The 25,242-nt window shown below is 39.1% G+C and overlaps 1 protein-coding gene across 1 annotated transcript in view; it reads left to right on the forward strand.

The window, feature by feature from the left end:
- TG (thyroglobulin) overlaps positions 1-25,242 on the forward strand; it is a 155,356-nt gene that overhangs the window by 38,072 nt on the left and 92,042 nt on the right. Inside the window, exons 19-31 of the mRNA XM_084511358.1 lie at positions 1,047-1,217; positions 5,340-5,462; positions 6,986-7,101; positions 7,740-7,848; positions 9,192-9,389; positions 12,957-13,118; positions 13,648-13,713; positions 14,470-14,550; positions 16,596-16,733; positions 19,032-19,208; positions 20,234-20,345; positions 20,889-20,968; positions 23,082-23,225. Of these exons, the coding sequence (XP_084367484.1) occupies positions 1,047-1,217; positions 5,340-5,462; positions 6,986-7,101; positions 7,740-7,848; positions 9,192-9,389; positions 12,957-13,118; positions 13,648-13,713; positions 14,470-14,550; positions 16,596-16,733; positions 19,032-19,208; positions 20,234-20,345; positions 20,889-20,968; positions 23,082-23,225 (1,677 nt within the window). The remainder of the gene's footprint in view (positions 1-1,046; positions 1,218-5,339; positions 5,463-6,985; positions 7,102-7,739; positions 7,849-9,191; positions 9,390-12,956; positions 13,119-13,647; positions 13,714-14,469; positions 14,551-16,595; positions 16,734-19,031; positions 19,209-20,233; positions 20,346-20,888; positions 20,969-23,081; positions 23,226-25,242) is intronic.

Below are 25,242 nucleotides of genomic sequence, written 5' to 3' on the forward strand. Positions count from 1 at the left end.
TATTTATTTTAAATTACTTATTTTTGGATGCAGTTCCATAAAGAATATTACTTGTTAAGCCCATGGATAAAAATAAAAAGTAAGTAGTAAGAATGAGTTTCATGGTTATATGGGTGACTACCGGAACTGCTTTGTTTTATTTCAATCCATGCATTCTCTTGGGTGACATAAAAATACAGATTTATGTTAATGCACCCTGACATGAATTAGTTTTTGCCTAAAGAAGACATCGGGCTGTGTAGTCAGTTTTCACTTGCATATCTGTGTTCCTAGTGTGGGTATTGGTCTCAGGTGTTTTATAGTTTAGTCTCTGGTGGTTGCTTTGTACACAGATAATCCACCCTTGCTCCAGTAGCATCTCCAAATAACATGCTGGGCATGAAACTGGTAAACTAAGCCTGCCAGGTTTAGTCCACCTGGGATTTTCTGCTGCTGCCTTTGATGTTGCTCAAATTTACAGGTTTCTTTACCTACAAAGACCAGATACCTGGTAACTAAAAGTTTCTAAATCATAAACTATGTTGAAAAGTGGTTGGAAAGATGCTGCTAATTAAAATCAAAGTGCTTAATTCTTTCTTTTTCTAAGAATAGAGAATGAGGACTATACTTTCCACTGAAAGAGATATTTTTTTATTTTTATTTTTATTAGCAGATAAATGGATGTGATGTCTCTTGTGCTGTTCTTCATTACATTTCAGGAATCCTTTACAACAGGCACTAAACAAACCGATATGAAAATATAGTTTCTTCTGTGCGTTACTTTGTTTTATTTTTTTTTCTTTTTTCTTTTTTCTTTTTTTTTTTTTTTTTCTGTTCTTAGAACAAGGCAGATTGGTTCCATGGCAGAAAATCATAAAAATGTTTGGAATGCAAATTACAGTAACAACAAGGAAGTGAAATTAGCATGTTTCAAAGCATGAAATACTATGAAAATTAATTTTCAGTAAAGTCTCTGCTGTACTTAGAGCTTTTTGTCCTATTGGTACACTGAAATCCAGTGACAGCATCATCAGGCTTCCTTCTTTTTCCCTGTTTACTCATAACAGGTATCACTTACTGTCAAGGCAACAAGCAGGGTTTGCAGTGTGATGAAGAAGGCCAGTACAAACCTTCCCAGCAAGACCCTGACAGTAAGAAATCCTTCTGTGTCGATGACCTTGGAACAGCACTGGAATGGACTGAAACAGATGATCTCCTTACAGACTACCAGTGCCTATGTAAGTGCCAGAATACTTGGATATGTTGTCATCCATCATAAGCGAAATCTGCTTATGAAAAGACTCAATGCTCCACAGCTGGCTTGCCAGCTTACTTTCCCACAATTGTGGCCTCTGCCTTAAGCCACATTCCTCCTTACTTTTGTTTTTCTTGACTGCACTATGGAAGTTGTTTCCTGTAAGGGAAGAGAGACAGTTTTCTTGTGCTCTCAGATGGCTGGCAGCTTTTAGCATTTGCTGCTCTCCTGCTCTCTGCTTGGAAACCCAACAAGAATAATGAGTGGGCTAATGGGAAAGAAGCAAAATGATGAATTTCCTTGTAAAATTATCACTCGTCAGTGTGTTCCTGTGAAACAGACTGTTTTACAATGACCTCATAGCTGTGGAATAATGTCACCGTCTGGGCTCCTACTGTATGGTATCTGATTTGGTGAACATATCCTTGTAAACTGAGAAAACTTACTTCTGCTTGAAGACAATTGTGAAGTGCTAGTTCCCAAAGATAAATAATGTAGAAAACAGAACAACAACAGCAAAAAATCCCTCAAAGTAAATATATATATATGTAAACAAAAACAATGACAACAAAACAAACACAACCAACCACAATATTCTTAGAAATTTCTTAAAAGCATTTCCTTACTACTTCAGTATTTCTGGGGGAGCCTTTGGAACAGTGGAACTGGGCTTCAGACAAAATGAAATAAAACAGTTGGCACAAAGTCAAGGTAGAGAACAATTTGTTGAAAGTCCAAAGAAAGAGTGATACAAAGTAAGTGCTTCAGCAAGCTGGGTATAGTACATGTAAGCATACATTAGCGATCTATCACAGAAGTCATCTATCAAATAATCCCCAGACTGCCTGCAGTAAGGTCTAATTATGCTTCTCAGCCCCAAAGCTTTTGCCCTGCCCAAAAATTACCCTTCCAGAAGGTTTTATTACTCATTATACAATTGGTATCAAATTTTATGAAATATTCATTTTAGAAACTGATGTCATGGTGTGCTCTGAATCAGACAAGTGTGATCAATGGAAGGAGTGTGAAATGAAAGCCCTTGTTTGTAAAGAGGTTGAAAAACTATTTTCAGTAAAACTAGCTATTTTTTCTCCAAGTATACTTGGAAACTGATTGTAGATATGAACATGAAGTGTTAGCCTGTAGTGCTTTGTCACTGGGTACTTGGGATGTTTCTCTGGGCAGAGGGCTCACCAACAGAAGAATTAAGCTGCTGTTACTTACCTTGAGCAATTCTGCATGAGCATTTCTGACTTGGTTCAGGAAGGAGTGGTTGCAGATTTCTGTGCTTATTTTGATGGATCATAATAGAAGAGATCATTAAAAATAGATAGATAATGTTGTAAGTCTTGACAATTTTAGAGTTAAAAAAAAATATAAAAAGACAACAAACTCCGAAGAAATCCTGTTTTATGGTAATTGAAAGGCTGATTTAATTTCATTTTTTTCCTTCTGCATTCCCAGAAAGCACTATTTAAATTGAAACCAATTATTTCTAAGTTTACTTTCCCCTGTCTCTTCTATTTCCCTTAAATGAATTCAGGATGCTGCAAGACAGAAGGGTCTGAAGGCTGATCTTGCTTTGACAGGAGGTTGGCAATTGGGATGGGTCAGTAAATAATCTGACTATTCTTTGTTTTTTCAAGGCTGTAGTGGGAGAAAGAATTTCCTTTTATCAATGCACAGTAATAAGCCTTAACAGCACGTGTTCATTCTTGTTCTCGTTCTTGTTATATTTTAAGCCATACATAACCTTTGTTGCAATAGCAGGGAGGGGATCTAGAGCTTTACTCTCTAGTGATGTGTGAGATGAAGGAGAATTTCTGCCACACACTGAGCTTGTGAAATGAGTACTTATATGCCTGTTGGGAAGAGGGCAATGTCAAGTAACAAGTTTGTGAAAATGCAAGCTGGTAGAATATTTTTCATCAAACAGCTATGTACTTTTTGATAAAATAGTTTTATGAGCACATTTCTTGTTTCCTCTTACTTCCTGTTAAGACAAAAAATTCAAGAATTAAAAAAAAAAAAAAAAAGGAAACCGTTCAGTTTAGCAGTGTTTTCAGCTTAATGTTTACTTACACATTCTATCTCTTTTCTACTTTTCTCCCATATTATTGAAAGAGGGAAAATGGAGGGATGGGATGATGGAGTACTGGGATTTAAAAAACAAAACAAAACAAAACAAAAAGCAGAAGAAAAGAAAAACATTTAAAATGTTTGCAATTTTTCATTAGAAATGAGGGCAGTGAAAAGCACAAAAATATGGCTTTTCAGTTTTATGAAAATATGTGAACTCTGTTCTCAGCTGGACATCACTGAAGGTTGCAGAGGTAGAAGGAACTCAGTTTAATGCAAAATAATACTTTTACTTATATTTTGGTCTTTTGTATTCGTAGGAAGAAAAAAACTTCCATGTCTGTTTACACAATCATTCACCCCTCTCCCCAGCTAAGCTGGAGTGCAAGAACTTTTTGTGTTTGGCTTGCCCTCATGTTCTTTCTGAGCAGAAATGATGGTTTTATCAAAAGCACCTGCTGACTCAGCCCTGACAACTGTAGACATTTGCTTCTGATTTAGTCTGACTGTTTAGCTGTAGGAGTACAAATGATTGTTCTAAGAACTTATCCCTGACTTTTATTTTGTGGTTTATCTGGACACTTCAAGGCCTGGGGTCCTATGGCTGAGTCTCTGCACCCGTGTGTTCAGGAAAGTGAAGGTCTGAGCCTCCACCTCTTCTAGCTGCAGACATCTCCAGTAGGCTGAGATCAGAAACTCCTGTTTCTTATCTCTTTAAGGTCTAGCCCAGGTGTTAATTGCAATGAGCCAGAGGTCTGCATTGATTTGATTAGTCTGGAGAAAAGGAGACTGAAGGGAAGACACCATCCTTTTCTACAATTACCTGAAAGGAGTTTTCAGTAAGGAGGATGTTGGTCCCTTTTCTGAAGTGACGAGTGGTGGGATGTGAGCAAAATGTCTCAAGTTGCACCAGGGGACGTTTAGGTTGGGCTGCCCAGGGAAGTGGTGGTGTCCCCACCCCCTGAAGGTATTTAAGAGACATGAGGACGTGGCACTTAGGGAAATGGTTTCGTGGTAGGACTTGGTAGGTAGGGTTGATGGTTGGAGTTGATGATCTTGAAGATCTGTTCTGACTTAGATGATTCTATGACTTCATGATTTTGGGACATTTTGAACAGAAGCCTGGACAATACAGGGTTGAAGCTAAGTCACCACATTGTTCCCTTCTCCTTCGTATATTGTGCACATTGGAAAGGTATTAATTTTTCAGCTGGAGGACATACTGTACCAAAAAACATTGCTAATACAGGTAATATAAATCTTAGCAGGATGGTGGTGATGCTACTCCGTGTCCCTTCACTAAGCTGTAATCTTCTCGAGGGCACAGACAAAGCCCTTCTGGAGCTTAAATTAGATACCTTGCCCCATTTGGTGACCTTTGGATTTTGCATCACTAGACCTCATGAGCTTTTCCCAGTTTGTGAACAGTGTTTCTTGTTGGACTTCTTTACACTCATGTGCAGTGGATCCAAGTCAGAGAGAGTAAAGCCAAGCGACAGTCCAGAGTTAAATGTTCAGTGAGGGAGTCAAAAAGGAGCATGCTGGCTATATTACCTGGGACACATCCCTGAGCTTAAAGTTAGGGGAGAACACTGATGTTGTGCTCCTCTACATGAATAATAAGCTCCTTGATTTCCTTTATAGGCAAGTTCTGTCAGATCTGGCTCTTATTTCAGTGACTGATTTGCAGAAAATTGGTTCCCCTGTTGACTCAGTAGTTGGTTCTGTGCCATGAACAAGTAATAGGAGATGGGAGATAACCAGTCTGCTGTTGGCAGAGAAGTCTCACTTGAATATAAACTCCCAGGCCACTTCTGGCTAACAGGTTTTGAAAGATCTTGTGATATTGTTTTTGCGGAATAGAAATTATATCCTCAGTCCTACTGCTTCCTGTGTTATCTTTGGAGTTTGGGTACATCATTTTATGAGCAAACACCTTTCCGTATAAAACACTTGAATTTTCATTTCTAGGTAAATTCTCTTTATATCTCTGCATGGTGGATTTTGGATTTTTTTTTTCTTCTAGTGCTCAGAAAATTTGAGAGAGTTCCTGCCTCCAAACTTCTTTATGGGTCAGAAGATGTTCAAATTCTTCAGCCTCAGTCACTCAGGAGAGACCTGCCAGGTCCAGCTTTTCGATGCATTTCAGGTGAGGAAAATCGGTACAAAAAACAGAAACCCCCATAGAAAATTATAATCCTTTCGTATGATGAACTTATAATTATGTTCCTAGATGAACTGTGTCTCTTGCAGTTCAGTGCAAATTCACTGCAGAGTATTTACAACTTTTGCTAACCTTGGTTTAGTGAAGAGGTTGCTCTTTCTTCTAAAAGAAGTCTTCTGACTTTATGTACCACTTTAGGCAAGTCATCTGAGTTTAAATCCAGTTTACGATATGGATGAGAGCCAAGATTCAGACCAGGAAACATTGATCAGATTTTCCAGATGTGCAGACAAAAAAGGATTAGGTGTTCAGCACATGTGAAAACCAAGATCTTTGCTTCTTTCCAAATTAACTGGTTGGCATATAAAAGAGGAATAATCATCCTTGCTTTCATCAGAAGGATATAGTAAGCAGTGCAAAAGTATTCCTCTGTCAATTCTTACAGTGTACGTACTGTATTGCCTTTGGACACATCATATTATTGGTTTATATTAATTCAAAATTTAGTCTTTCAAACTCTCATCTAAAACTACAGGGAATCAGTGCACTGCTGTCAGGGTGCCTTGCCTTGTGTCTCCTAGTGCTTCAGACCTGTCAAGAGAGGCAGAGGTGTTGCATTCGAAATAAAAACACCCTGGCTGTAATACTACAGGTGGCCTGGGCAAATACCACAGATATCTGATAGTCACTGGCTTTGTATAACATGCTTTGGTCTATTTCCAGCAGTCATCTTTCACACCAAGAGGTGAATTTGTAAAGCCTTGTGTGTGTTACTAGAATGATTTTCATCCACCAGATCATCTCCTAGCTAGTTAGTGTAAGCTTTTTTGCATCTTCCTTTGAAACTGGACACCCTTAAAAGCAAGCCAGTGAACAAGGTACTCCAGGCACGAACTTAGGGAGTTTATACTAAAGGTAACATCTTTATTTCCTAAATAAAGGAAACAGTTTTGCCTCCTGTTTTAGGAGTAGAGCTTTGGGAGTGCATTAGTGGTGTTGGGGTGATAAGTGTATGGGCAGAAGAAGGATCTTCAACCATTCCTAACCATAGAAAGGGATGGCAGCTTGGTCCCTTACACTTGTCAGCATGATTTCAGAATTCAGTGTTTCCCTCCTTCCTATCACGCCAATATTGATCACAACCTCTTTGCCATGCGGTTACTGTCTTGAGCATATATGTTAAGTGTTTTGTATGAGGCTTCCCATGCCCCCCTCAGGCAAAGTTATCCAGCAGACATTAAGTGTTTGGATAGGTGGTTAGACCTGACTCAGCTGTTTGTATCAGCAGGTGAAGAATGCCCAAACAAGTTTTTGCAGCATATAACTTAAAAATCTAATCTATACTAAAATAATTAAAAGCTAAGGTTCATCTGGCTAATGATATTCACGTACTTGCCATCTGGTAGAGGTATGAAAACTTAGGTAAAATGCACTAAACAGAGGAATTCGGCACAGAAATTATACACATGAAATGCCAGGAAACTTAAGGTTTATTTCTTGCTTTTCAGACTGTGAGAAGGAAGAAGCATGCAGTTTCATCACTGTAACCCCTGCTGGTTCTGAAGCTGTGTGTGAATTATACAGTGCCTCTGAAGTCAACTTCAATTGTACCACCTCTGGATTGGTAAAAATGATGATATTTAAATATCTGTGTTTGTCACAGTACCATAGGTTCAATATAATTGGAAGACATCATAGAAGAAAGGCAGAGCATTACCTGACTACTAGTACATTGTTATTCATTGTAGCAGTAATAGATTTCTGAAAGTTTATAAATAAGCTACACCTATACGTTCCTTAAAGTGGCATCTGAATGCCTCAGTGTTTGCATGAAACACCAAACAATTCTTAAAACCTGCTGAGCACCCACAGTCTGGAAGTCAGGGTAACTTAAAATGGGTTTTATCTGAATAGTCAAAACTAGAAGTATCCAGGTCAGTAATATCCAGGTCAGTAATCCAGGTCACCTGAGGCAGTCATCATTTCTCAGTCCTTTCCGCTTGTCAAGCGTTTAAGTCATATGCTCTTCATCACTTTAACAGCTTCATACTCACTGCTATCTAAACACAGGGAAGTGGTACTGAAGATGAGCTGAGGTTTTAGTTTAACAGACTGAAAAGCATCCACACTGGGCCACAGCAAGCTGTGGTGGTTATAAACTCTGTGTGCTAATTCCTCCTTCTGTTTACAACTAAGAAAAATGTGTTTTGGCAGAGGAAATGGGTCCTGTTGCATTTATTGTGCATGTCTGTTTTGTCCCAGGTGCAAGGTGTTTTGGGGAACCCTGCTGCCACTCGCGTTGGTCGTCTCAGCTGCATGCTTTATATCAGAAATCCAGAAGGAGATGCAGTGACAGTCTATTTGAAGAAAGGTACCAGATGCAAATCGGTGATCTGATGTTAGACTGCTGTGCCAAGGCTTGTAGTTCCGTGTAGAATCATGATGGAATAGAGGAACATCTTTGTTCAAGATGACATCATTCTGTTCAAAGCTTAACATTAAATGGTAGCCAGAAAAACCCAGTAAATCTTTCCTTCATGGCTTGGTCCCTAGAAATAAGGCATGTAGTTTTTGAAAGTTGCTTTGATGGCTTTTCAGCAGAGAGTCCCACAAAAAGCTGAATATCATGGTCTGAACTTTTGGGTAGACCTGTGCGGTGTCAAGAGTTGGGCTTGATGATCCTTAAGGGTCCCTTCCAACTCAGGATATTCTATGATTCTATGATTCTATCCAATATGTTATTCTATTATAAATCATTGTACTAATTATTTGTATTGTATAAATCATCTGCACTAATTATATATGTATTATTTACTGAACATTTTCTTTCTTAACTATCTAAGGCATTATTACTGACCAGCTTGTATATCAATAACAATTTACATTCATTTTTATTATAGATTTTCTTACTAATACACCAGCCTAATACACCCTGCTTTCCAGTAAAATCTCAGTGATTCATCTGAAATAATGAAAGTGACAATGTATGTTTTTTTCATATATGTGTGATCGATATCTTTGTATATCCAATCTCATCTTTGTCCAGCTTTGAGCTTCATGCCAAATTTGAAACAAAACAACTGAATGCAGGATATGGTAGGGGTAGAGTCAGAACTCTCTGCTGTCACTGGTTTCTTCTTACTGCTATCCAGATCTCTGAGTTGTCATTTATTAATATGAGTAGAGAGCTAAGTGTCACCTGAAACAAGACAAGTCCTCTGAGCCTGTTATAATCAACATAATATATTGATACTAGGTCTTTATGTTTCTGTTGATATTGCTAGTTAAGTTCAGGATAAAATGAGTTCTCCTCTTATATATGTGACTTTTCAGCAGAAGCCTTAATTGCAGATTTAGGTCTACTGGTGAAACACCAGTCTACATTTTTATCCAGATAAGTCTGTATCATTTATACCTGGGAGTTATTAATATAATTCTTGAAATTGGAGTATTACCAACATTCTTTGATACATTGATTTAGGAGACCTTTTCCGGTACAATTCTTCAATGGCAATATATTCTGTCTAGCTTCACAACTGCAATTGCACCAAACTGTTTGGTAATGTTATCTTGCATTTGAAACTGAAAGTACAGAACAGGATTTTTAAGGCAGAGCTTTTATTATAAAACTTTCAACCAAATCAGCAGGCAATCTGAAACCATCAGCTCTTCCTGAGCTCTTTTGAACATTTCTTTCCTCTTCTGTCTATCCAGCACAAGAATTTAACTCATCGGGACTCAAAACCTTCGAAAGAACTAGTTTTCAGAATGTGCTTTCTGGTGTGTATCAGTCCACGGTGCTCTCAGCAGCCAGCACATCTCTGACGGACGCTCAGCTCTTCTGCCGGCAGACTTGCAGCAGGGACTCTTGCTGTGATGGCTTCATCTTGAGTCAGATTACACTTGAAGGAGGTATTGTCTAAACACTGCAAAATTAAAAATTCTGCAATAGAAAACCAACACAAACAAGTAGGTTAAAAAAAAATCAACCAACACTGGGTAGAGCTCATTTTTGGATGCTCTACACATGCCTGTGCATCACGTTTTTGTTGTTGTTGGCAGATTTGAGTAATGCTCGGGACTTGGCCTGGAGCAGTACAGATAAAGTCCTGAAGTAGCAAGCTGCTCTTGGAGAGAAATGGACATTTTGAAAGGATAATTCTTTTGACCTGCTTTAGGCATCTGTATTTAGATGAGATAAATCATTTTGAAAATGGCTCTCTCCTTACTTCATACAGCTTTGCTGCTGAGAGTTAGTGCCTTTCAGCTAGTGGGAGAATTAATATGGTGCCTACAATCACAGAATCACAGAATCACAGAATCACAGAATTTTCTAGGTTGGAAGAGACCTCAAGGTCATCGAGTCCAACCTCCAACCTAACGCTAACAGCCCTCCACTAAACCATATCCCTAAGCTCTACATCTAAGCGTCTTTTGAAGACTTCCAGGGATGGTGACTCCACCACTTCCCTGGGCAGCCTGTTCCAGTGCCTCACAACCCTTTCAGTGAAGAAGTTCTTCCTAACATCTAACCTAAAACTCCCCTGGCTCAACTTAAACCCATTCCCCCTCGTCCTGTCACCAGGCACGTGGGAGAACAGGCCAACCCCCACCTCGCTACAGCCTCCCTTGAGGTACCTAAAAAGAGCGATAAGGTCACCCCTGAGCCTCCTCTTCTCCAGGCTGAACAAGCCCAGCTCCCTCAGCCGCTCCTCGTAGGACTTGTTCTCCAGGCCCCTCACCAGCTTCGTCGCCCTTCTCTGCACCCGCTCAAGCACCTCGATGTCCTTCTTGTAGCGAGGGGCCCAAAACTGAACACAGTACTCGAGGTGCGGCCTCACCAGAGCTGAGTACAGGGGGACGATCACCTCCCTAGCCCTGCTGGTCACGCTGTTCCTAATACAAGCCAGGATGCCGTTGGCCTTCTTGGCCACCTGAGCACACTGCTGGCTCATATTCAGCCGACTATCCACCATCACTCCCAGGTCCTTCTCTGCCTGGCAGCTTTCCAACCATTCCTCTCCCAGCCTGTAGCTCTGCTTGGGGTTATTGCGCCCCAGGTGCAGGACCCGGCACTTGGCCTTGTTGAACTTCATGCAGTTGACCTCAGCCCATCGGTGCAGCCTATCCAGATCCTCCTGCAGAGCTTTCCTACCCTCAAGCAGATCGACACACGCACCTAACTTGGTGTCATCTGCGAACTTACTGAGGGTGCACTCGATGCCCTCGTCCAGATCATCGATGAAGATATTAAAGAGGACCGGCCCCAGCACCGAGCCCTGGGGGACGCCACTAGTGACTGGCCTCCAACTGGACTTGGCTCCATTCACCACGACTCTTTGGGCCCGACTATCCAGCCAGTTTCTAACCCAACGAAGCGTGCGCCAGTCCAAGCCAAGAGCAGCCAGTTTCTTGAGGAGAATGCTGTGGGAGACGGTGTCAAAAGCCTTGCTGAAGTCAAGGTAGACCACATCCACAGCCTTTCCCTCATCCACCCAGCGCGTCACTCTGTCATAGAAGGAGATCAGGTTCGTCAGGCATGACCTGCCTTTCATAAAGCCATGCTGACTGGGCCTGATCGCCTGCTTCCCCTTCAAGTGCTGCATGATGACTCTCAGGAGGATCTGCTCCATGAGCTTTCCTGGCACTGAGGTCAAACTGACAGGCCTGTAGTTTCCCGGGTCTGCCCTCCGGCCCTTCTTGTAGATGGGCGTCACGTTTGCTAGCCGCCAGTCGATTGGGACCTCCCCCGATAGCCAGGACTGTTGATAAATGATGGACAGTGGCTTGGCCAGCTCCTCTGCCAGTTCCCTCAGTACCCTTGGGTGGATCCCATCCGGCCCCATCGACTTGTGCACATCTAAGTGCCGTAGCAGGTCACCAACCAGTTCTTCATGGATAATGAGGGCCACATCCTGTTCCCCATCCCCTTCCACCAGCTCAGGGTACTGGGTATCCAGAGAACAACCGGTATTGCCGCTAAAGACTGAGGCAAAGAAGGCATTGAGCACCTCCGCCTTTTCCTCATCTCTTGTAACTAAGTTTCCTCCCGCATCCAGTAAAGGATGGAGATTCTCCTTAGTCCTCCTTTTTGTGTTGATGTATTTATAGAAACATTTTTTGTTATCTTTAACGGCAGATGCTTCTAGGTGCTACAAGGTGCTTCTAGTGTAAATGTAAATCAGCTTCCCTTTTACAGCAGGAAAATAGGATGCTAAACAGAGCATTATGTCAAGTTATTGTATGCAGAAAAGCTATAATCTCCTAAGTCCATGTGTCTAGTCAAGATACAGAGCAAGGGGGGGGATTGGATAGACAGAGTCTGGCAGAGATGGGACCTAGGCAGAGCCCAGATTTCTGCCAGCAGATTTAAGCACTTAATTTCAGTGCCTACTTTTTGTAGCTTCTTTTCTAGATCATACAGCTTTCCTACTAGAGGGGCATTTGTTGTAGAAAAGGTGAAGTTCTAATTGTCTCAAGGTGACATTCTAATTTTCTCAAGTTTTTAGATGGGCTCTTACAAACCCAAACATCTGCTACTGGCTGCTATGTGGCAAGTACTTTTTTAGTTCTGTGTGGTAGCTAATCATGGATTTATTTCCAGGAAAATGTTTTCCATTTTGACTTCTCATATTTTTTTATGTCAAAATATTCTATCTGATCTTGTAATGTTATGTTCTTCTATACAGTTACCATCAAATGCTTGTAGTCTCCCTTCTTGTGAACATAGAATGAGATGTGGAAAGGTAAATGTTATAGAGTTGGATCAATAATACAGGTGAATGCATTAGTTGAAGTAGCATTCCATAAACAACGAACAGCAACAACAAAAAGCACAAAAATTCCATATCTCAAGCACCCAGCTGATAAAAAATAAAACCCGACAACACTGCATTATAAGCTGTGTCGGGAAGAACAAAGCAAGGGTTGAGTATTGTCTAGATGTTATGGTGACAGACAGATCATAACCAGAAAACCTCATCTCTGAATGTGTTGGTCCTCCTGATTTGTGCTGCAATGCTGGGGGATACTCAGGCTGTACTGATTGAATTCAGGCGCCAAACCAGGAAAACATCCCAGTAAAAAGATACTAATGAAGAACTTTCTTGGTTCAGAGCCCAAGATTGTAAGACTGACAAAGGATTGAACATGTCTCTGTGGTGTCTCAGAGTGCTGACAACCCTGTTGGGTATTATCAGATAACAGTAATATTTTATAATATGATAATAGAAGTACGTGCTTAAACTATATGGAACACAGGTTATAAATGTTAGTTTTAGGTATGAATATCTAAACTTTGAACTCCAAATTGAAAGTATGTTTTTTTCAGTTTTTAGTTGTCAATATTAATGAGTAGCTCTCTCAGTGATGCAGGTTCAACTGGCATTTAGAGAAAGTAGCGGGATGCTTGGATGAAAATTTCTGTGTAGATGCACAGCGTTAAGACAGTGACACAATTCTCTCTTCCTCTGAACCTAGGTACCATTTTGTGTAGTTTGATGAGCTCCCCAGATGTGCTGATCTGCAATGAAAATAGCTGGAATCCAACACCTGTTGGAGAAGGGATGTGCAAAGGCATGAGCTATGACAAAAAAGAGACGATGTTTTCCTTCACCCTGGGAGGGCAAGTGTTTAGTGGAAGTATGTCAATGAATTTACTCAATTTACATTTCATTTAATTGTTTTACTGAGTCTTCCTGTTCCACCAGCCTGCTCTTGTACTTCAGTGCTTTTTTTCTCAAGTAAATCCATGCCTGTACAACCATAAGAGTATAAGACTTCCCTAATAAGGTGCATTGTTAGAAGGACCTCTTACACTTCTCTGTGGCAATACTAAGGAAAGTGAAGAACGTGTTGCTTCTACCCTGTAACACTTCCAGTATTTAACTTAGGCAGATTCATGTACATTATCTTAGAGAAACATAAACCATGGAGCAAAGATGGAAAGAGATATGCCCAACGTTGCACACAAAAAGCAATGATAGAAAACAAGATAAAGCCTTGGTTCCCATGACTCAGATTAGCATGCAGACAACTGCATCTTTCTTAGGGTCTTGCACTGTAAATAAGGTGAAATGTAGTCTAGTGGTATGTTTTTAATGTAATTTCTGAGCAATTCAGTGCTACCTATTTAACAACTGTTCTAAGACACATTTTTTTTCTTTATTAGCTTCTAAACTGGCAGAAGAGGAAGAGAGAAATTTTACCACTTTTCAACAAGTTTATCTGTGGAGAGGTGAGTTATCTCACAGGGCTTGTTACAAAAGCTTATAATGGCAGTAGTAACTGTCTGTTCTATTAATACCACTTGTTTAAACTGGAAGTGTTTTGCTTTATTTTGTACTGTCCAAAATGAAACACTACTTGGAAATCTTTTCCAGTAGGAGTGGGTGTAATCTAGAGTAATTCTACTACTGTAGCTTCCAAGAAATTTAGGTAAATTCCTCTGTCTGAGGATATGTTTTATTGCTTTTAATGCCTGTGAAAAATGACATTGTGGAAACACTCGCCTTTGACCTCCAAGTGTCCAAGGTACCACAATAATTTGGAACTTTACAAGTAACTGTACAGATTACCTTTGTTAACATGATTACTATGTATGTGTTTTTGTTTTTGTTTTTGTTTTTTTTTTTTTTTGTAAATTTACTCTATGAATGTCACAGCATACATAGCAGGACCTGCACAAATTATTTGGGCTAATGCTCTACAAACACACACAGCATCTGAATGCTGATGCATAGTGATTGTGGGTATGGCATTTGCTTTTATCCTCCAAACAGGGTATTTTAGGTTAAGTTCTGCCTATACAGTTACAAGCAGATGCTGTTATTCATTTACGATTCCTTGGTTGGAGAAACTATGTAAGGAGTTTACCTAAGTGGAACTTTTTACTCTAAAATGTTTGATAAAGTTAGGGAACCAAGGATGAGCTTGTCTTGTGGAAGAAAGGTGAACTGAATTATTGTGTTCTTTAATTCCTGTTGCATTTCAGGCTCCGATATGGTCACTCGGCCTAAAACCTCTGTGTGTGATGCTACTGCTTTGAAGACAGAGAATGATCTAACATTATCAGGTATTATAGTAAGGACAGATAGAGAAGATAGCAGATGGAGGTGCAGAATTTAACCAGAGAATATAATTTATTGTCATATATGTACTGTAATGATGTAGGTATTTAAGTACAAAGTACTTTTAGGTAGAAAATCTGATACATTTTTGGGGAATGATGTTTGAAAAGTGTGCCTCCTGCAAGGACCTCCTGTCTTTCTGGTTTTCTACTTTCACAGGCTAGAAATGAGAAAGAGTTAAAATCTTCTTAGGTTCATTAAACTGTAAAGACATGGGAAATACTATTTGGACAAGGAAAAAAAGGCATAAATCCAGGGATCAAATCCTTAGCCTGGGTACATGGGGATATCTGCTGCTACTGGTGATATGACTGTAAATGTGACACTTAGAGGAAGTAAGGACAAAATTACAATCACAAGTCTTTCTTCAAAGCTAGAGACTCTGTTATTCCAGGGTCTGCTCATGGTTATACTAAGTGATTTGTATGTACAAAATAATTTGTATTACTTTAATAGCATTCCTTTGGGCCTTCAGCCTTGACGGATGCCTGAGCATATGGCTTATTACACATAAAATCATAGCACAAATTGAATTGATTATTTTGTAATTTGAATTGAAGGTAAATTTGAATGGAAAATAAACCTGTAATTTGAACGGAAGGTAAACAAAAATGTCTGTTTATCTAGTGGCATTCCTATACAATCAGCAGTATTTTTAAAGTCTAGACTTCAACATGAGAAATAACTGCACTTAATACAGTGGGTGAAATTCTTTTGCATTTACCTGCCAAGGCATGAGCGGAGCCCTCAGGGCTCTCCTTTTCCTTGCTGTGGCTGATGATATCATTAAAACTTGAAGTTATGCAAGGTATGCATCTTCTTTCTCCATGCTTTAAGCTTAGTCATGACAAAAATAGTTTTAAGGGAAACTGAAGGTTGAAGTTGAACTTTGAAGGGTAACGAGACTTATAAATCACCTTCTCAGAAAAGTTATGGATACATTTAGGAAAATGTCTACAGAGTGTTTAATTACTTGGTGATTGTGCTTAAAGCAAATGGTAATGTCTCTTTTCTGTTTTCTGATAGAAATGCAAAATGATTGTGCACTTACAGCATGTCAGTACATTCTTCAGTATTTCAGCTGCAGTTATGTGTCTTTGATTTTCTATATTCGTTTTTGTCTGGCTGTTTCAATTTCACCTATGGTTAAACAGCAAGAAACTCTCACAATGCTGAAGTACCAGAAAATACCTGGTGATGAGACCTGCTGATGACATTTCATAAATAGAAAGATGTTTGTGAAGAAATTTGCAAGAGATCAGTGAAGTGTCCATTTCTCGGAATATTGTTGTAGGACCTTTATTTAAAAGGAGTAATTTTACAACAGCCTGAACTACCTGTGATTGTTTCAGAGAGAGCTGAAGAGATGCAGAGCAGTGTATACATGTTTAAAGATCACAGGCAGAAGACAAAGGAATTATTTAATATGGTCAGTAGGAACATAAATGAGGAGAAATGCAATTAAATACCTAAAATAGATATTAAGCTTGTTAAGAAAACTTGTAACTGAGAGGTGTAATAGCTTCCCAAGGAAATATAAGGAAACTAAGAAAACTGCTGCATTTTGGATAAATAAAACTAGATTGATCAAGATATTATAAACGTCTTCTGAGGAACCATACTTCATTGTTAGACGGATGTGTTGCATGACAGAGTAGAGCCGCCTTATTTCTAGGAGCTGTGATTTTTATTTATTTATTTATTTATTTACTTATTTATTTATTTATTTTTGGTGGTGGAACCATTCTGGCAACGTTGTGTTGTTCAGTGCAGTTTGACAAGGAAGCATTGCCTACACAGACATCAGTAATTGTGGTTGGACTATTCCACCAAAGGTTGGAACCTTTGGTGATGTTGTCATTACAAAATGGTTGCAGCTGCTTTACTTGAAAGAAAGACAAAATTTTATATGTAAATAAATGTAATTTAGTCCAGACCATAACTCAGTTTATTTTTGTGGGCTTGAGCTGTTTGTTTGTTTGAATCTCAGATTCTACAAAGGATCTTTTCTACCTAATGGACAACAGCCAGATACAAAGCAACCCAAACTATTCCATTCCTTACCAGCAGTACTGGGTTTTCAGGCAGAAGTACTCAGCGGAGGAAGCGGTGCTTTGGTGTCTCACACGTAAGATATCTTGCAGATAGTTATTCTGTAGGATAGTATTCTATAGAAAGATTTCAGCTAATTATCTCCTTACTGGTATTATAATAATTCTAATAATAGTAATTATAATAATTCTAATATAATAATTATAATATTAAACTCTAGACTTACATATTTTTCAGGGGAAAACCACAAAATGTTCGTGGAAGTCAGCTTTGTTGAATTTGCTATTGGGACCACCTCATGATTATCATCCACTGTAGCAGAAAGGGTACCCATCATTCATGGTTGGACTAGGTGATCTTGAAGGTCTTTTTCCAACCTTTATGGTTCTATGAATCTATAATAGATTCTATAATAATTATTAATATTCTATAAATATTTTATGGGAAAGAGTAGTAGAAGATGAGGCAGCATAGGCAATATTTTTGTATTCTTGAAATATAATTTTCCAACTAGTGGAAAAATACAGATATTTTGGGGTTAATTATATATATTTTGCCATGATAAATGGAGAAGAATTTCTAGCTCTGATTACCAGGAAGGCAGAAATGAGAGCACTATACAGTGAACAAAGATCACTGTAAGAAGTCAGTAGAGATATGCCTGTCTAAAATTAATCATTGACACACATGCTTACAGAAGTCATTGCCACAGCAATTAAGAAATGGGTTTGACTACTCTGTTTTCTGAAAGCACCTTATTACCTTGGAGCAAATTTCAATGCAAATTTTTGCAAACAAATGCATTGAATAGTCAATTCTGGAAAAGTTATATTTATTTTTGTTATGTACGAACATTTCAGGAATTGTTTGCAAACAACTCATAAAACATTTTAGAAAATAAATAACTTTATTGTCCTTTTTATTCCTTAAAGTATCAACAAGTGATACAGAGATTTTCTTGATTATACAATTTGTATGTCAAATTTACTAAAAAGAAAAAAAATACGGATCTTCAAGTCACAGTGTCAGTGACACCAACAGACTGAACTAATGCTTGTCACAGCCAAAGAACGTATCTTTCCAATCAACTGTGGTATAGCTCCTTTTCTGTGCTCTCACAGAATCACAGAATCACAGAATTTTCTAGGTTGGAAGAGACCTCAAGGTCATCGAGTCCAACCTCCAACCTAACGCTAACAGCCCTCCACTAAACCATATCCCTAAGCTCTACATCTAAGCGTCTTTTGAAGACTTCCAGGGATGGTGACTCCACCACTTCCCTGGGCAGCCTGTTCCAGTGCCTCACAACCCTTTCAGTGAAGAAGTTCTTCCTAACATCTAACCTAAAACTCCCCTGGCTCAACTTAAGCCCATTCCCCCTCGTCCTGTCACCAGGCATGTGGGAGAACAGGCCAACCCCCACCTCGCTACAGCCTCCCTTGAGGTACCTAAAAAGAGCGATAAGGTCACCCCTGAGCCTCCTCTTCTCCAGGCTGAACAAGCCCAGCTCCCTCAGCCGCTCCTCGTAGGACTTGTTCTCCAGGCCCCTCACCAGCTTCGTCGCCCTTCTCTGCACCCGCTCAAGCACCTCGATGTCCTTCTTGTAGCGAGGGGCCCAAAACTGAACACAGTACTCGAGGTGCGGCCTCACCAGAGCTGAGTACAGGGGGACGATCACCTCCCTAGCCCTGCTGGTCACACTGTTCCTGATACTAGCCAGGATGCCGTTGGCCTTCTTGGCCACCTGAGCACACTGCTGGCTCATATTCAGCCGACTATCCACCATCACTCCCAGGTCCTTCTCTGCCTGGCAGCTTTCCAACCATTCCTCTCCCAGCCTGTAGCTCTGCTTGGGGTTATTGCGCCCCAGGTGCAGGACCCGGCACTTGGCCTTGTTAAACTTCATGCAGTTGACCTCAGCCCATCAGTGCAGCCTATCCAGATCCTCCTGCAGAGCTTTCCTACCCTCAAGCAGATCGACACACGCACCTAACTTGGTGTCATCTGCGAACTTACTGAGGGTGCACTCGATGCCCTCGTCCAGATCATCGATGAAGATATTAAAGAGGACCGGCCCCAGCACCGAGCCCTGGGGGACGCCACTAGTGACTGGCCTCCAACTGGACTTGGCTCCATTCACCACGACTCTTTGGGCCCGGCTATCCAGCCAGTTTCTAACCCAACGAAGCGTCTCCAAGTAAATTTGCTCTTCATTGTAACTAGAAACAGAATCTGTTCCCATTTCTCTTGCACTTTAATAGAATAATATTGAAATTTTCACTTTTAGTTGTTTGCTGATTGATAGCATTAAGTACACTGAAGAGAGAGGAAGGAAACCATAGTGTGTCTAAAGTTTAGTGACTTTGCCTCCTAGGTTGTGCACAAGAAGATGAATTTTGTCAAATGGCAGATCTTCAGAATGCCGCAGACACATACTTTGTGTGTACCTTGTATCCAGCAGCACAAATTTGTGATGGCAGCACTGATCAAATATCGGAAAACTGTCGTACTGTCCTACCCTGGCAACCACAGGCATTGTATCAAAAAATAGGTAGGTTATGGGATTTGTATGTATGTGTGCTGTAACCTTGGCAATGCAAGCTGGTATTTTGGCTCTTGACTCTGAGGGGAAATTAAAAAAAAAAAAAGTCTGAATGTATAAATTAGTGCTGGGATGTGATGTTGCAAGTGAAGGCCAGGGTGTTCTGGTGTGACTTTTCATTTCTGCAGTTAGCAATTCTTTGAGTGGTGTCTTCTTCAAAGTGCTGGTGATTACACTTCAGTGATATTAACTACAAGTTTAATTCTCTGCCTTGGTTATTCCCAGTTCAGAGAAGACAAGTGTAGCTCAAATAATCAGTGTCTCAGGTATTAGGTGTTTTTATAATGTGGGTAAAACCAGACAGTCATAGGGATGACAAAAAATCCATTTTCTACCATCAAAATTTCCATGGTAGTTAAGTAATACAACAAGTGTATTTATCTAAATGCATTCTTGTTGAGTGTATATTTTTATTTTTTATTAAAAAAAAAAAAAAAGAAAGAAAGAAAGAAATCCAGTGTTATAGACAAGGATTCTAACCTCCATTCCTAGAATGTGTGGGAACTTCAGCGGTTTTCTTATATGGCTCACATGAGGAAACTGAGACAAATAAGCCTGTTATTACTGTTCAGGAAGCTATACGTTTGCTGGGAAAAGAAAAAAAAGAAAAAGTAGATTCACTGAATTCAGTGATTAAACAGTGACTTTTGGGGGAGTTAAACTGCAGCACAGGTTAAATAACACATGAGCATACACCTTGGATTCTTCCCATCTGGAGCTGTAATCCAGTTTTTGTACCAAAACGATGTATTAATGCCAATACAGATCCATAACTGAAGTCCTTAGTTAGAAATCTTTCCTTGGCAGAGTACTTTGCTCAAGTTTTAGAGACTTCACTTCGAATTTTGTTCATCTTTAGGATTAACTATCCAATGTTTACTGTTTATGCTTACCATGTCATTACTTGATCAGTATACGTAAATTAGAAAGAAAAGGTGATTTTTTCCTGATTTTGGTTTTCTTTTCTTGTCCAGTCACTTTGAAAAGTTCTGTGAAGAGCTTCTACACACGTGTACCATTCCAGAAAGTAATGGGGATCTCAGTGAGGAATAAGACTGACATGAGCAGAAAAGCAGTTTCAGATGGGTACGACACGGCTATTTATTTTCTTTTACTGCATTTTAAGCATGCCTGAAATACCAAGGCAATGGTATGCAGATGAACAGGATCAGATGTTCCAAAAACAGCATTATGTGAGAATAATTAACAAAAAAAAGTGGCATATGATTTAACGGAAATTTATAATTGAGGTATAAATAATACGGTGTGTAATTATGAATTATATTTGTGTGATTTAGTACTTATACTTCTCGTAAATTGCTGCTTGGCCAGTTAGATCTCTTAGCAGAAAAGAAATTTATGCTGATTCTTTTAGGACAGTTATCAAAATATTAATGTAAATTATTAGATGTAGTCTGGTAGATGTATACTAATTGAATGTAATTTCATCTAAAAAATGGAAATACGTGGAAGTGTCTATGCAGTATGAAGAAACATGAGGCAGTCTTATGCAGAGCATCTCTACAGGTTCTTGGTGTTTCTCCCCTGTGCAATATCCTATCTCCCCTTCTCTGGGACAGAGAAAAATTATTAATGACACAAAAAGTAATAATGTTTTTCTATTCCCAGTTTTTTTGAGTGTGAGCGTTGGTGTGATGCTGACCCCTGTTGCACAGGATTTGGCTTTTTTAATGACTCCCAGTTGTCAGGTATTTATTCACTATTATTACTGTAATACATATTTTAAATCTTCAGTATTACAAACTTTACCATCCTTTTCCTATGAGCTGCAACTTTAAAAACCCTTGCAGATCTTACCCAACCCTTTCTAACATCTTTTTGGGTGATCTCAACTGTTCCTTAGAAGTTCAGCCCAATGACACATTCACCATAGCAGAAATTACTAGGAAAATGAGTCCTTAAGAGGAGGCAGTTCCAAAAGCACGATGCTCAAATTGATAAAACTGTAGGAAACTGTTATTTCTTATTTATCAGCACCTCTCCCAATATACTGGTCGACTTCTTTTTGTGAAATTTTCTGTTGTTTCATTTTTTTTTAAGGCCTAAGACAGCTCAATTAGAAACCTAAATATCCCTGAGTTTAAATGCAGGTTAAACACACAGTGTCCATGGGCACTTTGGGGAGCTTAGACTTTTCATTTTCTTGTATTTCTGAGCTTTTCTGCTTCCAAATTTTGTTTCTCTGTGTGAGGAAGAGTGGTTGGGGAGGGTTACAATTTGCTTGTACTCTACCCCTTAATATTTAAGCTATTTTAAGTCTTAAGACATCTAAGTAACATAAATTAGCATTTCTATTAGAGGGAAGAAATCAGATTTTTAATAGTGTGTGTGACCTGAGAGTCTCTGAAAACTCAAACAAGCATATTTTGTTTACCTGAGATGGCTAAGTTATGGGTACTGTTGACCTATGCTCTCTCTATAATCAGCAGAGGCATGCATAAACACAACTTATAGGATCATTAAAGGCTTTGGTTGTCTAAGATCTATTCTGGAGACACTTTTCTTTCTCTCCACTGACTGTAAAGGAATTACTCTATTTAAAAGAAAGTCTTCATTAGGTGTTTAAAATTGGATGCCTTCCAGGTCAAAGTCAATGAAATAATTTTAAAGTTTTATTCCAAATTCAGATTCAGGCATCTAAAATGGTCAACTTTGTTTTCAGAACTGTTTCATGTTTCAGCCTGCAGAAAAGAAGGCTTCTGGGAGACTTCATTGTGTCCTTTCAGTACCTAAAGGGGGCTTATATGAAGGATGGAGAGCAACATTTTGCTCAGTCAGATAATAATAGGACAAGGGGGAATGGTTTAAAAATAAAAGAAAGGAAATCTAGATCAGATGTTAGGAGGAAATTCGTCACTCAGAGGGTGGTGAGGTACTGCAACAGGTTGCCCAGAGAAGCTGTGGATGCACCATCCCTGGAGGTTTTCAAGGCCAGGCTGGATGAGGCCCTGGGCAACCTGGTCTAGAGGGTGGCATTCCTGCCTATGGCAGGGAGTTGGAACTGGGTGATCTTTAAGGTCCCTTCCAACCCAAGCCTTTCAGTTTTAACCAACTCTCTCTGAGGTTATTAGAAAGTACTGTTTTTATGATTCACTTGAGAATTTGGAACACTTCAAATATATATATATATATTTTTTTTTGTTTTGCAAACAGGCAAATTTTTCAAGTAGGTTGAAAAATTAATCCAATGTATTTCACATTGGAATTACTGTGCAAATAAAAAATAGTTGACAAATGTCATACCTCCATATGACTATGTGAAATTTGAAGTCTTAAGCGAGTACAACTTTAAGTTTCTTTAAATAGTTCTAAAAATAAATTAAGGATTCTAAAGCATTAAACATAGGAAATTGACACCTTTTTGTTAATATGATTAATATTTATTATCTATAGCATTTCAGACATCTAGTGCTGTAGTCAAGATGAATTTCAGTTGCAATTTTCACATGAATTAGAATAAATCTTAAATGAAACTTTGTGTTTCAAAGCCGACAATTCTTATGTAGAAAAATATTTGTATTAGCTCTTTTAAAGGCATAATTTTGATCTTTGATTTAAGTAGGAGCTATGTTTCAATATACATACACATTTTTAATTTTCAAGATTGAATTAATCAGGATGGACTGCTTGCTCAAAAGAAAAGACTATGACTTTGGGACAGGATTTTCACTAATGGTAAAACGTTGCCTAATTTAGGTATTTCCATTTAATTTCCAAGTCAGTGGAATTTCTTTTAACATGCAAATTGTTAACATGGGAATTTTTCCTCCTCATTTCTATAACTATTTATTTCCTTGGCAGGAGGAAAGATTGTGTGCCTGACTCTGAACAGCCTAGGAATTCAGACATGTGCCGAGGAATCAAGAAGTGCTTGGCAAATTTCAGGTTGTAGTTTGCCAGATGCTGAAGTCAGAATACATCCATTTGGCTGGTATCAAAAGCCTGGTAAGTATTGCAGAGCATGTGGCCCTGCCAGCTGGTATCTGCATGTCGGATCCTCTTAATTAGCTTCAATGCACAGAAGCTTCAGCTTTCAGGTGACAGACCCATTTGCAAACACAGAAAACAGACGAGGCAGACAAGTATGTATGAGGGAAAGAAAAGTATATTTTAATCTCAAATATTAAATATAAGGAATAGGAATACCTTTATAGAATTTCTCAGGTTGAATGGGAGAATTGTGGCCAATTCTTCCAATTCCAAACATATTCTGTTCTGTTTCACAGTCCTGGTCAAGAAATCATTCTTTGTTTCTCTCTGCTTGGCTTATGGTTTAACAATGTGTGTGGATGGGTTGCTTCAAAGGTTTGGTTTTGTTACAAAATTTTAAGCTAACAACTATCATGAAAATATCTTTTATCATATCTCAATATAGGAAAGACATTATTTCATCTGTGCTAGTAGAACAATATACATACACACCTATATAAAATTCATCACATTCCATGTTGGAACTGAGCACAAACTGAAGACTGCCCATAGTAGTAACCATGCCACTGTAGAATGGTCATTTTTGGATGAAGTGCAAATTTTATTTTCCTGTCCTCTCTAGCTAACACCTCCATGGACAGCAAAAGTCTAAATGGCTTTCACTTACCATTTTTAGAGTTACTATTCTAATGATTAACATCCTTTGTGAATTGGGTGAAGAAAAGGAAAGATGTTTACAAAGCGAAATATCTTATTGTTTCTCTGATGTGAAAGAATACTTCATAACAAACATTGTAGCATTTTGCACAGCATAGGGTGGAGGCAATGTGCATTTCAGAGCAGCTATTTAACTATTCATTAAGATAATTGGTATTCTGAAGAGGGCTGCAAAAGTTAGTGCAGGTCTGTATCACATCAGATCCTTTTTTTTTTTTTTTTTTTCTTCAGAATCTATATTTGGCCTAATCTAGCATAAGAGAATATTACTTAGTTTTTGTGGGAGACATTTTGGAACATCGATATGATGATTTAGAGGAAAAATTTCATAAATTCTGAAATGTCTCTGGTCTAAAACACTGAGAGGAATGAGTTCTGTAGAGATCAGAGAAGAAATGCATGGAAAGCTTTGGTTGGCTGGACAGTCCACTGAATGACACTGGACTTCCTACCTCTTATAGGCCCCATGAGGTCAGGTCTTGTGACATTGGCAGAATCAGGGAAACAATTTGAGCCAAATGACAGTAATTAGGAGCATTTTTTTTACTGCTTTTAAATTCCCTGATTTCTTGTAGAGTTGAGAAGGATTTTGATATCTGAGTAGAAAGGGAAGGCATACAGTGTGGGTATATAACACCCAGTACATCTCCTGTAGAGCTAAATCAGATGTCCTTGCAATACACTGCATTTTTTCAGTGTTGGTAACTTAAATAAAACCCTAATTCTCACTGGAAGACTGAAATATGAACTTGCTCTGGAACATTTCAAGCCCCACGGTGGCACTCTGCCCACTAGAACATCAGTTTCTTCCTCTAGTGGTGCAACCCTTGCTAAAGAGAAGATGCAGCACAGAGTTGAGGAACTGTCATGAAAGCTTACAGGATTTGTTAAATTTTCAATGTGTGGGCTTGCGGAGGGCAGTCTGAGGGTTTAGCATGATAGGAGGGAAACAATAACCCAGATTAGGAAGACAGTGTCAGGAGCCTGTGGGCAGGAAGAGCTGAGACGCGACTAGGAGAGAAGAGTGAAGAGCAGTAGAAAGGCAAAGAGAAGAGGATGAGTCGGCAGACACGTAGATACACTTGCACTTCTTGGAATACTTTTTTCTCTCATTGATAAAGAAACATCTAAAAATAAAGGATGCTTCTTGGTTCACAGACAGAGGAATGATGAAGAGAAGGCCATGGCGTATGCAAAAGGGAGAGCGTTAGGAGAAACGGCGATGTTTCCTTATGTAGTGAGGAAGCTTCAGATGTTTTTCCACCATAACACACACCAAGGCACAGATGTGTATGCAAATAAAGATATTTGCAGA

Source organism: Aythya ferina, assembly GCF_964211825.1.
Source record: "Aythya ferina genome assembly, chromosome: 2".
NCBI classification, from domain to species: domain Eukaryota; kingdom Metazoa; phylum Chordata; class Aves; order Anseriformes; family Anatidae; genus Aythya; species Aythya ferina.